General features: G+C 45.4%; 1 protein-coding gene across 1 annotated transcript; it reads right to left on the minus strand.

The window, feature by feature from the left end:
- Positions 1 to 2,141: 2,141 nt before the first annotated feature.
- Positions 2,142 to 13,178, minus strand: LOC148660085 (ferric reductase 1-like). The gene is made up of 15 exons (XM_088634105.1): positions 13,044 to 13,178; positions 11,990 to 12,211; positions 10,834 to 10,970; positions 10,294 to 10,391; positions 9,222 to 9,327; positions 8,392 to 8,596; positions 7,480 to 7,568; positions 6,889 to 7,012; positions 6,416 to 6,487; positions 6,072 to 6,169; positions 5,343 to 5,540; positions 4,728 to 4,820; positions 3,925 to 4,066; positions 2,930 to 3,031; positions 2,142 to 2,429 (listed from the first exon to the last, which is right to left on the minus strand). The coding sequence occupies exons 2-15, from the start codon at positions 12,207 to 12,209 to the stop codon at positions 2,383 to 2,385; spliced, it is 1,731 nt and encodes a 576-aa protein (XP_088490231.1). The 5' UTR covers positions 12,210 to 12,211; positions 13,044 to 13,178; the 3' UTR covers positions 2,142 to 2,382.
- Between the last annotated feature and the right edge of the window lie 145 nt (positions 13,179 to 13,323).

Genomic DNA, 13,323 nt, shown 5'->3' on the forward strand with positions numbered 1-13,323 from the left:
AACCATGAATAGTCAGCAAAAGTGTACACAGTGGAGACAGGGGTAGGATCTCTGCCCTGGGCCTATACAGCACTCAGACTGCTTGAGAAGCCTCTTGCACTTTGTTTTCATGGGGGGGGGGGGGGTTTGTGCACACCCCGATTATAAAAACAAGATCAAGCTGGCACAAAAGGCCTACCGCTAAAACATATATACATTGTGTGCAGTATTGTGTGTGTAGCGCAAACTTCATTAGAAAAAAAAAAAAGTCAGTTGCGGAAGTTGAGGTCTTACCAATGGTAGAAAATGTGCAAAAGTGACTACAGTTCAGCACCATTTCCACATAGGAACCTGGGTGCTAGCTTAAGGGGGTTGTGGGGCTTATTTGTGCAGTACTTTATTTCTTTGATGAGAGCAGGGAAGTACAGTGAAAGTTAATTGAGCAGGTGGACTGGTGACACTGTGCTCATCCACTGTCACAGCATGAAGGCCCTGCATTCAATTCCCAAATGAGGACAACTGGGTGGAGAGTAGTGGACTTGGAAGCAGGAGGTTGAGGGTTCAAATCCCTAGTGAGACAGCTAGCCATTTATATGCTCAAGGGAGAAGCTTAACCTGAAGTCTTCTCACCGAATAGCCAGTAGTATAAATGGGTACACAAGGTAAATATCCAGTGTCAGAGATTAGGCTACAAGCAGCTGGTTAGGAATTTTAACAAGTCGGGACCAGAACGGAGCAAAGCCTGAAGAGGGTTCACTAGCATTCCAAACACTGTACCCGCCGTGCTGGGGGCAGACTGGGGTGAAGGTAAGCTCATCACCCCTGTCCGTGTGGTTCTCGTCAAGAGTGAGCTTCTGGAGCCACACGACTGAACACTACAGCTACACTGGCTCTCGGCCTCCCACTGGCAACCGGACCCATGATTACACTTCCTGCAAGAGCTGCCTTCTGAAAATTAAGCACTTTGACATGATTTCCAAAAGCCCTCTGGAAGATCATGGTGGTCACTGTGCCAATTCAAGGACTCCACTACTTCAGAAACTTCTCACCATGTCAACCAGGATGTTATCCTATTGACACTTTTCAAAGAATGCAGTACTGTTGTGCTATTTACATAGCACCCATCCCTTTTTTAGGTGAGGCAATGGCTGAGGCTAGGAACAACATTGTTATAGAAACAAGGCATCTCAGGCTCAGCAGGAACACACCTTGCCTGTACAGCTCATCTTTGCAAGATGAGAAAAGATACCTGGAATGCGAGACGTCATCCCTTAAACCACAAGATCCAATTATGCTTTTGTTTTTTTCCCCTTTTAGTGCAGCACAACCAGAAGCAGAGATCTTGCACCCTCTAGCATCCGCAAAAGGGAAGCTCTGTGGCTGTTCATGAAGACGGACACGGACTGTACTTTCTGGAGCTCAGATCTACTGCCACTCTATTCCACCAGCACAGACATCATGACCCCTTCCTTTACCCAATCAAGGGTTTAATTGGCTAACAGCTCAGGTGTGTGGGTGTCCTCTCTTGGATCAGGATTAGTAACTTATGATGCCCAGCTGAGCAGTGAAGGGTTGAGTAAAAAAAACCCTCAATCATGACAGTACTAAAACTTAAAAAGGCATTTCATATAGGACATCTTGCAAGAGTTTGGTGTGCATATAACCTGTTGGAGAACAGGTGACATTTTAAATCAAGATAACCCCCCCCCCCCCAAATTGTCAATTCACACCTGTACATGGGATGCAGTCCTTTGACCGCTCATGGACAATTCTGCAATACTGTGTACCCCTTGGGCCAGCAGGTATTGCCTGCTCCAGCTGGGTGTGCCACAGCCCTGGACATCTGTACAAACAAGAACCCCACACTGCAGGTCATGTACAGTTTAATGCGAGTAAAGGAGTATCCCAGCTTTTGTCTAAAGGGGCTAGATTCAGTGTGAGGAGGGTGGTGAAGACTTTACCCAACACTAGGTTTTGGGATCATTCATAACACTGATCCTTGACATGGGCACATCCAAACTAATACCCCTACTCGGGATTTACCTAGACTGCACTTATAGATACAAGTCTATAAAGAAACTAATTCTTAAAGAGCACAGAGAATCTGGTTTCCCCCCCTACCCATCTAGGAATCTTCATTACCCATGGCAAACAAGAGTAAATTATGTTGAGGTGGTTTATTAATAACAGTTAAACTTTTAGAACAATTCAGGCATGGGAACAAACCATGGCAACATACTTAAAACATTCGTGGCATACTTCAAGACCACTTGAAGATTACTCTTCCCAAAAAAAAAAAAAAAAAAAATCAACCCACAGCAAACGGAGTTCTGGCAAATGCACTTAATTCAGCTGTAGATTCTCCTTGATTGGTCCAGGCCCTCGAAAGTCCAAGCATAAGCTTCAGTACAGCATCCCAGTGGTCAGCCATGCAACCAGGATCAACACCCCTGTAGGGACCAGACGAATTATGGGTTTCACAGAAAGCATTGCGATCAAAGCTCACAAGGACTACGTAGGAGATGAGAAGGAACAGGCAATGCCCACCAATCTCTTCACAATTGTGTTACTCCAATTCCAAAGCTTCTAAAATTTGCCAACATAACTCGCAGCTTGAACAAATTAGATTCCAGTATAAACAGTCTATAGTGAACCGTGCAAAGGGAGGCTGCACTACTCTGGACTGCAGGTAATATGATCCATGTGCGGCACATAACCAAAAGCAGGTTCTCATTTCATAGCGCTTCCCGACTTTCCTCAAGAGCCCCTTGAGCTTGGGAAGATGAGATGGCTGCAGGGAGGCAAGATGGCCACCACCTCCCCCACCTTCACAGACTGAACAAACTTGGGATTCCCCCCCCAAGATCTCGAGATGGGATTGGCCGAAAGGCTGACATGGCTCTGGAAAGGGACTCTTTGCTTCAGCTCCACGCAGGGTGCAAGAGCTTACCGTGTTCCATAGTGAGGGAGTGCCCGCTCGCTCCTGAAGGGAATCGCAGCACATCCACAGCCTCGGCGCTACGAGCTCGGATATCTGGCACATCAAGTGTCCCTGGGGAAAACAAACTCAAAACAGACCATAGAAGCTACCAGCAAAATGTAATCACACAGTTGTGAATTAAAAATCAGTGTCCCCCATTTTGTCAAGCCTATCATTAAAACAGCCATCAGTTTACTAACCATTTTAGGCAGTTCAGGGTTGCAGAAGTGGAGCCCATCCTAGCAAGCACCGGGCACAAGGTGGAGATACACCCCCAGATCCATCAGTCCATCTCGCACACCAAGTAAGCGAGCCAGCAATCACTCACACCAGACCCAAATTCACCTACCAGCAAGTCCTTGGGTATTAGGTGGAAACCAGAGCACTCAGCAAAAACCAATGCAAACCCAAGTTCAGCCTTGTGAGGCAGCAATGCCATCCACTGCACCAGCATGCTTCCCAGTCAGAAGCTTAGAACAAATTAAAATTAAGCTTGAAGGTCTCCCCTCATTCACACAACCAGGAGTGGTTGGACTCCAGCCGTTGCTTTATCATGCCAATAATGAATGGAACCTGATAGATGCTTGTCACACGCATTACCTGACTAAAACCGTTCTTAAACTACTAGAGGAGTCAGGGTCCTCATCTAGGACAGGGGGCTCCAAAATTGTTTTGGATTTGTTCCAACTTCCTAAAAATCAACCAGGGTTGGTGTCCTTCAGAGCCGACTCGTGAAAGTGCTTTTCTACACAAGTCCCGTTCCCCATAGGACACCATTTGAGCCTAGTTAAATTACATAGAGCTCAGGCGGGACAGAAATTGGAAGACATCGGCCCTCCCAGGTCTAGGATTGTGTCCCATAAACAACCACACTGAAGCTCTTCAAGTGCTCAGGTTATAGCATGCATTAGAATATGGGCTCCCTAAGGTACTTCCAGACCACAGAAGAACACATGAAACCTCACCTCCCCTGTGATCCCCTACAGCGAGGAGGATAAAGAAATCCCTATTAACTGCCCGCCGCCGCCGAGTGCCAAGGCTCTTCACGATGAAGGTGCACTGAATGACATCCTCGTCCACGGCGCCTTTAACAGACGCGATGTTGTTCTGGAAGGACAGAGGGGAAGCTCGTCATGGGCTGAACGGCTTTCAACTGTGAGTAATCTTAAGGCACAAGTCTGTTTGTGTAATTGGGTAGTCAGTAAATAATTGATCCCAGGACATCATCCAGACCTTTCATGAAAGAAAGCAGGGTATTGGCTTCAATGACAGCAGGGTTGGGGGGTGGGGAAATTGTGTCCCACACTCACCACCCTTTGGGTATAGAGCCTCTTGCATTTAGTTTGAGACACACTTTAATGTAGTGCCCGCTTGAGTTACTGCTCATTCAGAGCAATGAGCTCATTGTCAAGGCACTGCAAGTCCTTGACAATGCACATTGAATTCCATCTCTGCCACATTTCACACAGACCATCCTAAAATGTGGGAGCGCACACTCCAGATCTAATGCATTTGGTGCCGGTCTTAGCTTCAATGTAACCTGAACATTGGCCAAACATGATGCACTTCTGCAAACTTGAGGACTAGTGTATGCTTGACCAGTGTGGCTTGACATTGCATCTTGAATGATTTTTAGATCTAAAAAACACTCAAGGGTTAATATTCTGGAGCACCAGCTCCCTCCAGCATTGCTTCCAATACACAAGTTGTCCCCCACCCTTCACCATCAGGGTGATATTAAATATGATCTTCATTGCTGGGGACTTGCCTGGCTTTTCTCCGTCAGGACTGACCCATTGTAACTGGCGCAGAGGAACCCGAACGTGGAGTTCTCCTCACGAGTGCACACAAACGCAGTTCCCTGCGGAGCCACAGGAAAACCCCCATCATTGATGAGACTCCCCCACATTGCTTTCCTCCTGGAAACACTGAAACCCTCAAAAAGGATAACTCAACCATTTACAACACTAACAGGCAATGTAGAAGGTGAAAAACATCTTTCAAAAGACATTTACTGTGTTGAGCTTTTTTTGATTTAAGATTAAAATAATTTCAGAACAGATTTGGCTTCATAGGCAGTTCTTTAGAAGGGCCTGAAACATGATAGTTTGTAGAATGATGGTTCAGTGAGATAGTTGGATCCACACCAAATGAAATTAATAAAAATCTAAAGACCTCCTTTCTATATCAAAGAGTATTGATTTATAGGAGTCCTTATGCCAAGGTCCAAATCCAATTTCTTGACATCGAGTTTCCATAATGGGATGCAGACCTTTTCAAAATCTTGGTCATTTAGAAATCGGACAGTCCTTGTAACCCATAATCCAGCAGTCCCTCTATACCAAGACAGCCAGCAGAGGACCAGCTCTGGAGGGGCTCTTACCGTCTGATTGTCTGCAGATAAGATAGCAGCGATGTAGCCCCCAGACAGGCCCTGAAGCTCAAAGAAGATGTCATCGGCTTGGTCAGGAAGGTAGGCAGTGGACACAAAGAGACAGTTGCCCATATTGGCTGGATCACAACCTCTCGGCACTGCCAGGCAGGTCTTAGTCTGTTGGCAGCCATCACTGGTGATGGACCCCTAGGAATGAAGAGCAATCAGTGGTTGAAGGGATCCCAGTCTCATGCTCATACAGGTCATGGTGCTGAAGAGATGCTCAATGTGGTTCATTGAGCAAGGAGAGCCCTTCGGTATGGCTGACTAGTGATTGATCAATGACCTGCAACTAATCTTCATTTGAACCCACCAATAGAAGTCTCTATTATATAGCAGAAAGGAGTTGAACTGGAATTGTTTCACAATAAGGTCAAAGCAGCATTTGATGTTGAGGGAATGGGACCTCTAGCCCATACTAAAGGAAAACTGGTCAAACAGATGAATTATATTTGATTGGCTATTTAAGTTGTGCAGTACTAGTATTCACTTGATCATTCATCTTGGTAAGACAGTAGGATCTGGAATTAAAAAGACCAAAAAGGTAAAATGTATAGACCAAGAAATGTACACCAAGTGTAATGTTAATGCACAATTAACTGCTTAGTTTTCTAGTACCACAAATACTTTAGAAGTCTACAGATCCGAGTCATTTCAGCTACTAATGGGTTAACTTACAGTAAAGTTGCCAATTGTAGTTGAATGAACAGCAGTTGAGGGTGGTGTAGTGCTGAAGAAAGCCGACGAGGTGCTGGAAACCGGAACGCTGGTCAATTCTGTTAACACCGACAGCAGGTTTAAGTACGATCGCAAGAGTCGACAACAAAAAAAAAAAAAAAAACTTTAGTTCCCAATGACTAACATATGGCCAAAGAAAAAGAAAGCTATCCCCTACAACTTTAGCATAACCACCAGTAGTTCAGGTGGATTTCTTCACAATCCCCATTATGCAATGGATCAGAAACGTGCCAAACTGCGATGGAATGGGAATTCACAGTGGTGGCGGCAGTGGGATGGCTTACCATGAAACGCGAACTGCAGAAGATCCACTGTGACATTCGTGGTGAGCTGTACGTCGGGATCACCAAGCGTTCCTGCAAGTTCACAGTAAATTAACTTTCACTGCCTGATTGAGACGTCGCGCAATAACCCCTTTCCCCTTACTACACAAAAAGTCATCCATTAGAGCCATTAGAGAACACATCCAGTCTCATAACATGCATGCTGCAGGAGATGCACTTAATTTAATGGTCACAATGGTTTTAACCATCGCAAACCACAGTGTACTTTGTGGGGCAGAATCTATAAAGGAGTCAGATGCACATTAAGTCTTGATGGAACTACCTTTAAGAACCAGAAAAAGGAGCCAACTTGATTCCAATACCTTTCCAAGCTTCATCCATGAACTGTGCCCCCTACACTAACTACTAAACAGGCAAGCTGGGGCAAATGTCCCCATTTGAGGGTGGAATCAGCTAGAATGCTCACAACTCACCATTTGCAAACATCCCAACAGCCAAAGAGACAATTCCGCTTTTGTGTTCCAGGAGATCTCGCACGATGAAGGAGCACTTAATGAGGTCATCTTCCACAGAACCTTTAATGGTATCAACACCCACCTGCAAAGCAAAAGCAGTTAAGGTCAGTGGATCCTCTGCTTCTAGGAGAACAAGGACTGATCAAGGGATATAATCTACATTTAATCCACAATACGGACAAAACACCAGAGAGATTCTCTTCAAAATATGGGGGTTCAATGCAGTTTCTAAACGGATCAGTGCTTTGTCAGCATCTTTGAATCAAATCTTTCCACCAGTGGACAAACTGAATTAAGTTGTTACAGTACATTCTTGTTACTGGAGGTTGGCTCAATGGATTAAGTAATACTTGGCCATCTCAGACTAACATAACTGGAAATGTCAGGGTTCCACACTTGTAAAGTCGTGTCTTGACATAATTGAGAGGCTCTTATTCCCCATATGAAACTGATCAAGACCATCTGGATGGTCCTAAGTTTCTCCTAGCATCATCTTCAGGAAGTGCCTCTAGATTAGAGCTCTAGATCTGTGGAAACCCAGGGACCTACTTCAGCCTTCTCCTGCAGAGAGGACCCATCAAACGTGGCACGCATGAACCAGAAGGTGGCGTTTTCAGGCTGGGCACACAGAAAGGCATCTCCCTACAACAGAGGGGCAAAAATGAGCAGGGAGCTGGAGGAACCATTATGTTGGGACTTTGATTAACAAGAAAGAACAGGACAAGGTTCTTCCTGAGGTTTTAAAATGCACCTGCTACAATGGACACAAAGTCAAGACTTTTAGAAATATTACAAAGCAGTTGCTATAATTCTTCAATCTTTCATCTAGGAAAGTTTTGGGGGGTATAAAAGCCAAGCAGATTGAAAAACATTGAGTTGGGAATTAAGCACCTTTTCTTATCTACCTAACTAGATCTTTACCACATGATGCTTTTGATAAATGGGTAGCGGTACATTGTTCATTTCCAATTTCCTACAGGACTGAGTCATCATTGATCTTTCCTTCCCCAAATTCACCCCAAGCAGAAGCAAGGCTCAGCCATGGTGAAAGATTGCTTACTCCTGTAATGAGACCAAGACCACATTCTTCTTGATTTCCCCCGGTATCTACCGGTTATGGCCTCCTGTAAAACCCCCCCCCCCCATCTACAAACTGGCTTCATCACTGTTTTTGTCCTCACTGACAGCTGGTGTGAGGGGTGTACTACAGCACGGTGGCTGCCATTGCATCATCCAGGTGGAGGCAGCACATTGGCGGCAGTAGTGGGATTCCCCATGAGCTGTAAAATTGCTTTGAGTGGAGTGTACAGAAAAGTGCCATATAAGTGTAAGCAATTCTTATAGTAAGTAATCTAGTTAAGTCAGCATTAAGAATTTTAAAGATGTAGCCTGTAATTAGCTTTCAGTGCTTTGAGGGTGTCATTAAAGTCAGGAAGTGAGTGCTGAACAGGGTAGAAACACATGCCATGCTGAGGTTGCCAGGTAGCCCAATGATGGCGATGTAACCGCTGGAGTTGCCTTGGAGCTCGATAAAGACGCCGCCGCGTCCTGCTGGGTCCATTGTGGCGGACGCAAAGAGGCAGTCTCCATCGGAGGCCGGGTCACAGCCTGAAGGAAGCTCAAAGCAGGATTTAGTCCGTCCACAGCTGTCCCTGGTAATGGGTGCCTTTAAAACAAGGGACAAGACATTTGAGCATGAACACGTCTCGGTTCTGGTTATGCAGCTACAGGGTATTCTAGCGGACAATGCCCATCTCCATATTCAGTCCTCAACATGGAGACACTGTCACACCAAAGACTCCAATATTCCAAGAAAATCATGAATAGTGAACAGGAAATTTAAGACTTCCTGTCCTTACTTAGGGAGACAAGGGTCTATATTTATTAGACCAACAACTCAACCAACTTATTGAAACCATTAGGTTAATGAGACTACCACAGCCAAAACTGCCGTGAAGCCAGGACACCAGACATGCACTTGAACCGAGAGTGGTCTTTTCTGCCTTCAATTTAAGCATCACCACAGCCCACTTTATTAGTCTGCAGGAAGCTCTCTGCAAGATTGTAGCCTTGTGTTCAGCTTCCAGGTGGCTGGACTGTGCTCTGGATCTGGTGTTATTCTACTGCAGGAAATTGATGTTTTGGAGAACACTTAAATGTGCAGGGCTTTGGGAGGAGACGCACATACATGCCTGACTCCATTTCCCCCCCCCCCCCCCCGAGGTCAACTACCTGCAAACCCGATCTCGATTACCTATCCCCCACAATCACCCCCTCTTCCCTTTACATACAGTTAGGGTTCCAAATATGGTTGAAGGAGCAAGAGTCGCTTCTTCCCGAACTGGCGAGCTTTTCACATCTTCCCAAAACACGCCCAACACCTTCACAAATGTTGCCCTGGAAGAGGTTGAAGAAAAAAAAAAAAAAGATGGAGGAAAAACCCTGGAGGTTTAGGATTTCCAGGAAAGACTGCTGAAGAATGAACCCGATCCATTTTCATACAGCATTAACAGGGCAAGTAGCAGAAACATTCTTCCTTTTACAGTGCATCCCTGAAGCCTGCCTGCACACTTCTGTACATTGGGGACTGAACACATTTCAGTCTCAGTCCTCTGCACATATGCATTGACAAGACTGTAGCTGTGATGGAACAGGGATCAGTGCTTTTACAGGACTTCTTTCATACTGAAAGCATATAGAGTACAATAATGGTCAATTGAGGCTATGGAAAGGAGACTTGATAGGTCTGGCACTGGGTCATGTGACACAGATGAACAATAAGACTCAGTTATAGATTGCCAATTCTTCTTACCTGGTATTTCAGAAATGGAAACTGAGGAAGCTTTTTTAAGAGATTAAGCAGTTTATATTCTGTGGAAGGTTTTGCAGGAGAATGTACTCGTGTCCCACTCCATGTTCAAGGTTATAGTTTTTAGTATTTAATGTATATGGAACATTTGCATTACAGGTGTGTAACCCAACACGCATAATTCAGACCCTGTTAAAGCATAACAGACTTGATAAAACCCAATAGAAATTGAACTGCTCCCAATCAAGTTCAAGTTAAAGAATGATCAACCTTAAACCAGAGGTAAGCCACCCGATAACTAAATTAACCATACTGTCAGTTTACATACAATATAGTCTTGTATAACAAATCTTTAGCAGTCCGTTTGATCCTTTTGGATGCTACGAGTTCTATAAAAGCTCAGTCATCTCTTGCCCCTCCAGTGAAGTGTTTCCTCACAACAAAAGGTACTTCCCCCCCCGTCTACAGCTCAAAGAAACCCTTGTTTTAAAGGCGAGTAGGGAAGAAGCTCTCTGAAACGCCTGTGAAGTCAACACGAGGGCAGTAGTCTTCACCTGAATTCAATGTCCCCAAGAGAGCCAGAGGTGGGTGCTGTCCAGGTGACGACAACCAGGGTTTTCATGCTGTCGTTTGCCTGAGTCACAGTAGAATTCTGGGAGGGGGAAAAAAAGTGCTTAAAAAAGGAGTAACCGTTTCACAGCAGTCCCTAGAGAGATGTCCCTGTGGGACTGGGAGGACAGCTGGAGAGCAGAGGACGCCAAATATTACAACCCTACTGTGGGAGGAGGGAGAAGGATGGGACACGAGCTGTGGGGCCACGAGCTTGGAAACCACACAAAACCACTCTTCCTGGAAAGGATAATGGCAAATCAGAGCCTTTACCAGAAGAGTCATGGGGAAAAGCTGGGACTGAAAACCCAATTCTGGCTACTTTCCTTGGATGGGATGCCATCCCTTGCACAGCTATGGATAAGAACTTAAAGTCCCATCAAACAGCCAGCAGATCAACACAAAGGAACCAGAACAGCTTCCCCACAACCACAAACACGACAAACTGCTTTCGAGTCCCGAGATTGGTCTGGAACACAACCTACCATCATGCCACCGCAAGCAATCAGCCGACTGGTTGCAGAATCGGTCACAGTGAAGGACCCAACAGAATCGTTTCCCCCGACCTCCTGAGCCTGAAGGAGGAATCCCTGGAAACTGTCTGGACTCCCACGCAGACTCACTGTCAAGAGGGAGAGAAAGGGTCATAGCACAAAAACAATTACAAATTCCCCCCCCCACCCCATTAACTCATCATACACATTCTTCAGAAGTGCTCCCCCCCAGTTTGTCATCTCCTTTCGACAGGCCATCCCACCCACTGAAGTAAGTCCTCGAAGTACCAATAATAAAACTGATCGGACTAGCCAATGTAATCCAAACTGTTTTGTCAGTTGGGATATTGCTTTTCTCAGATGGAAAGACACGAATGAGCTGTGACAGTCCAGCAGGTTTTGTACTGTAGTTTGCCATTACATTTCTAAAGGTCTGAAATGACTTAATGATCAATTGAAAAGTTAAGTGAATTTTGGACCTAGCCAGCAGGAATATCACCCTGGAACAACTGCAGGGTGTGCAGTTGAGTCTGGTCAGTACCTGGATGGGAGACTTCTGGGAAAGCTAAGGGTGCTGCTGGAAGAGGTGTTAGTGGGGGCAGTAGGGGGCGCTCACCCTGCAGTCTGTAAGAGTGTTAATGCCCCAGTACAGTGACGGGGACACTATACTATATAAACAATAGTGTTCCTTGGATGAGACTTAAAACCGAGGTCCTGACTCTCTGTAGTCATTAAAAATCCCAGGGTGTTTCTTGAAAAGAGTAGGGGTGTTACTTCCTGGCCAAGTTTCCCCCTGGTCTTTACCAATCATGGCCTCCTAATAACCTCCCCTCTCTGGACTGGCTTCATCACTCTGCTCTCCTCCCAACTGAGAGCACTAGAGCATCATCCAGGTGGGGCTGCACACTGGTGGTGGTGGGATTCCCCATTACCTGTAAAGTGCTTTGAGTGGAGTATCCAGAAGCTCTTATTTAGGCAGTGAAAAACAATTAGACTGCACTTACCAACTCTCCACCCCTCTGACAAAACAGATCAGCAGTAAAGCTAGCTCCCCAACTCCTTCAATGCATTCCCCACAGATCCTGCATGGCCAGGATAGATCATTTGAAGGGTGTTCTCTAGGACACCACATGCATCCTGTCCTCACCTGTGATCTGATCTCCTGGCTTGTAAGTAGCTGGATAGGCCGTCACGGTGTAAGGCGCAGCTGTGGTCTGGGCGGAGGTTGAGTTGTGCCAAAGCCTCATGGGATCACACAGAGATGGGGGCGACCCAGTGCTGAATCCCATCACACCCAAATGGACAGAACTCCCAAGCAGGAGGAGTGCGAGACAGACTGCTGCATCCATCTCAATGAAGCTCGGCATCACTGTCAAGGAAGGAAGTGTTCTCTATGTTCACTTCCTGGCAGAAGGATTAAACTCAAAAGGGAAGGGCAAACTTCCCTAGGCAGGTAGAACACCAGAAGCTCAGAGCTCACACAAAGGACATCACATAAGGGTTACAGGCAAGGAGAAGCCTTGTGATCTGTTTGTTAGTTTATTGAATCTCATTCAGCCAGCACCTTGCAAGAAGCCAATGAATCCATTTCAATCACATAACTTGTTCCAGACACCACTTCTCCACATTAGCTCATCCTCATTCTTTGAGGAACCACAGCAAATAGACACAGGACTCCTGTGCCAACCTGATCAAAGCCAAGGGTATCAGCCATCACAGCTCCAGAGACGAGGACCACTGAGGCACACCCACACTGCCAGCCCAAGTCCAAGCCCCTCAGGTACACACCATCCAGTTGCACCTTGTGCAGTGCAATCAGGGCACCCCATACTACCATATCCTAAAAACCACTTTTAAGCAAAATACTACTCATGATTTTAAATAACTATAGAACTATGCCATGTGACACATACACCCAAAACGTCTAGCTCATTACAGTTTAAGTAGGTCTTGACAGACATTTTGAAGGAAAAAAAAACAGGCACCAGGTAATTGTGCCTATTTTAAGACCAATCCAGAAAACACATTCAATTCATCTTGTAAATCAGACAGGCCTCATTTAATAAACATCATTTTCTTTGAAAAACTACACAAATTACCCATCAATAACAAAACAAACACAAAAACTAAACAAATCCCTTCCCATCAGCCATCAGAGAGGACTACACAAACAAAGACATGAAAACCAGTCACAAATTTACCTTCAAAGACATTCGTCTCACACCTGTTTTCCTCCTATAAAAAATGGTGGCTATGCTTCTGAGCTTTATAGCGTTAGTGGTTTGAGTTGAACAAATTTCACCTGTTGATGATTTGATTGTCAATTAGCAACCATATTGGCTCTATTTTAATTTCAGTAGGAGCCTTGAGCCAAGATGGCTGCCAGGTACAGAAGCCTGTCATGGCCAAAAGGCATGGATCTTTGGAAAAAGCACACTCTGCACTTTACATCACAGAGAGCAAGAAAAATAATAGGGATAT

Source organism: Lepisosteus platostomus, chromosome 6 (genome assembly GCF_059453375.1).
Source record: "Lepisosteus platostomus isolate fLepPlt1 chromosome 6, fLepPlt1.hap1, whole genome shotgun sequence".
NCBI classification, from domain to species: Eukaryota; Metazoa; Chordata; class Actinopteri; order Semionotiformes; family Lepisosteidae; genus Lepisosteus; species Lepisosteus platostomus.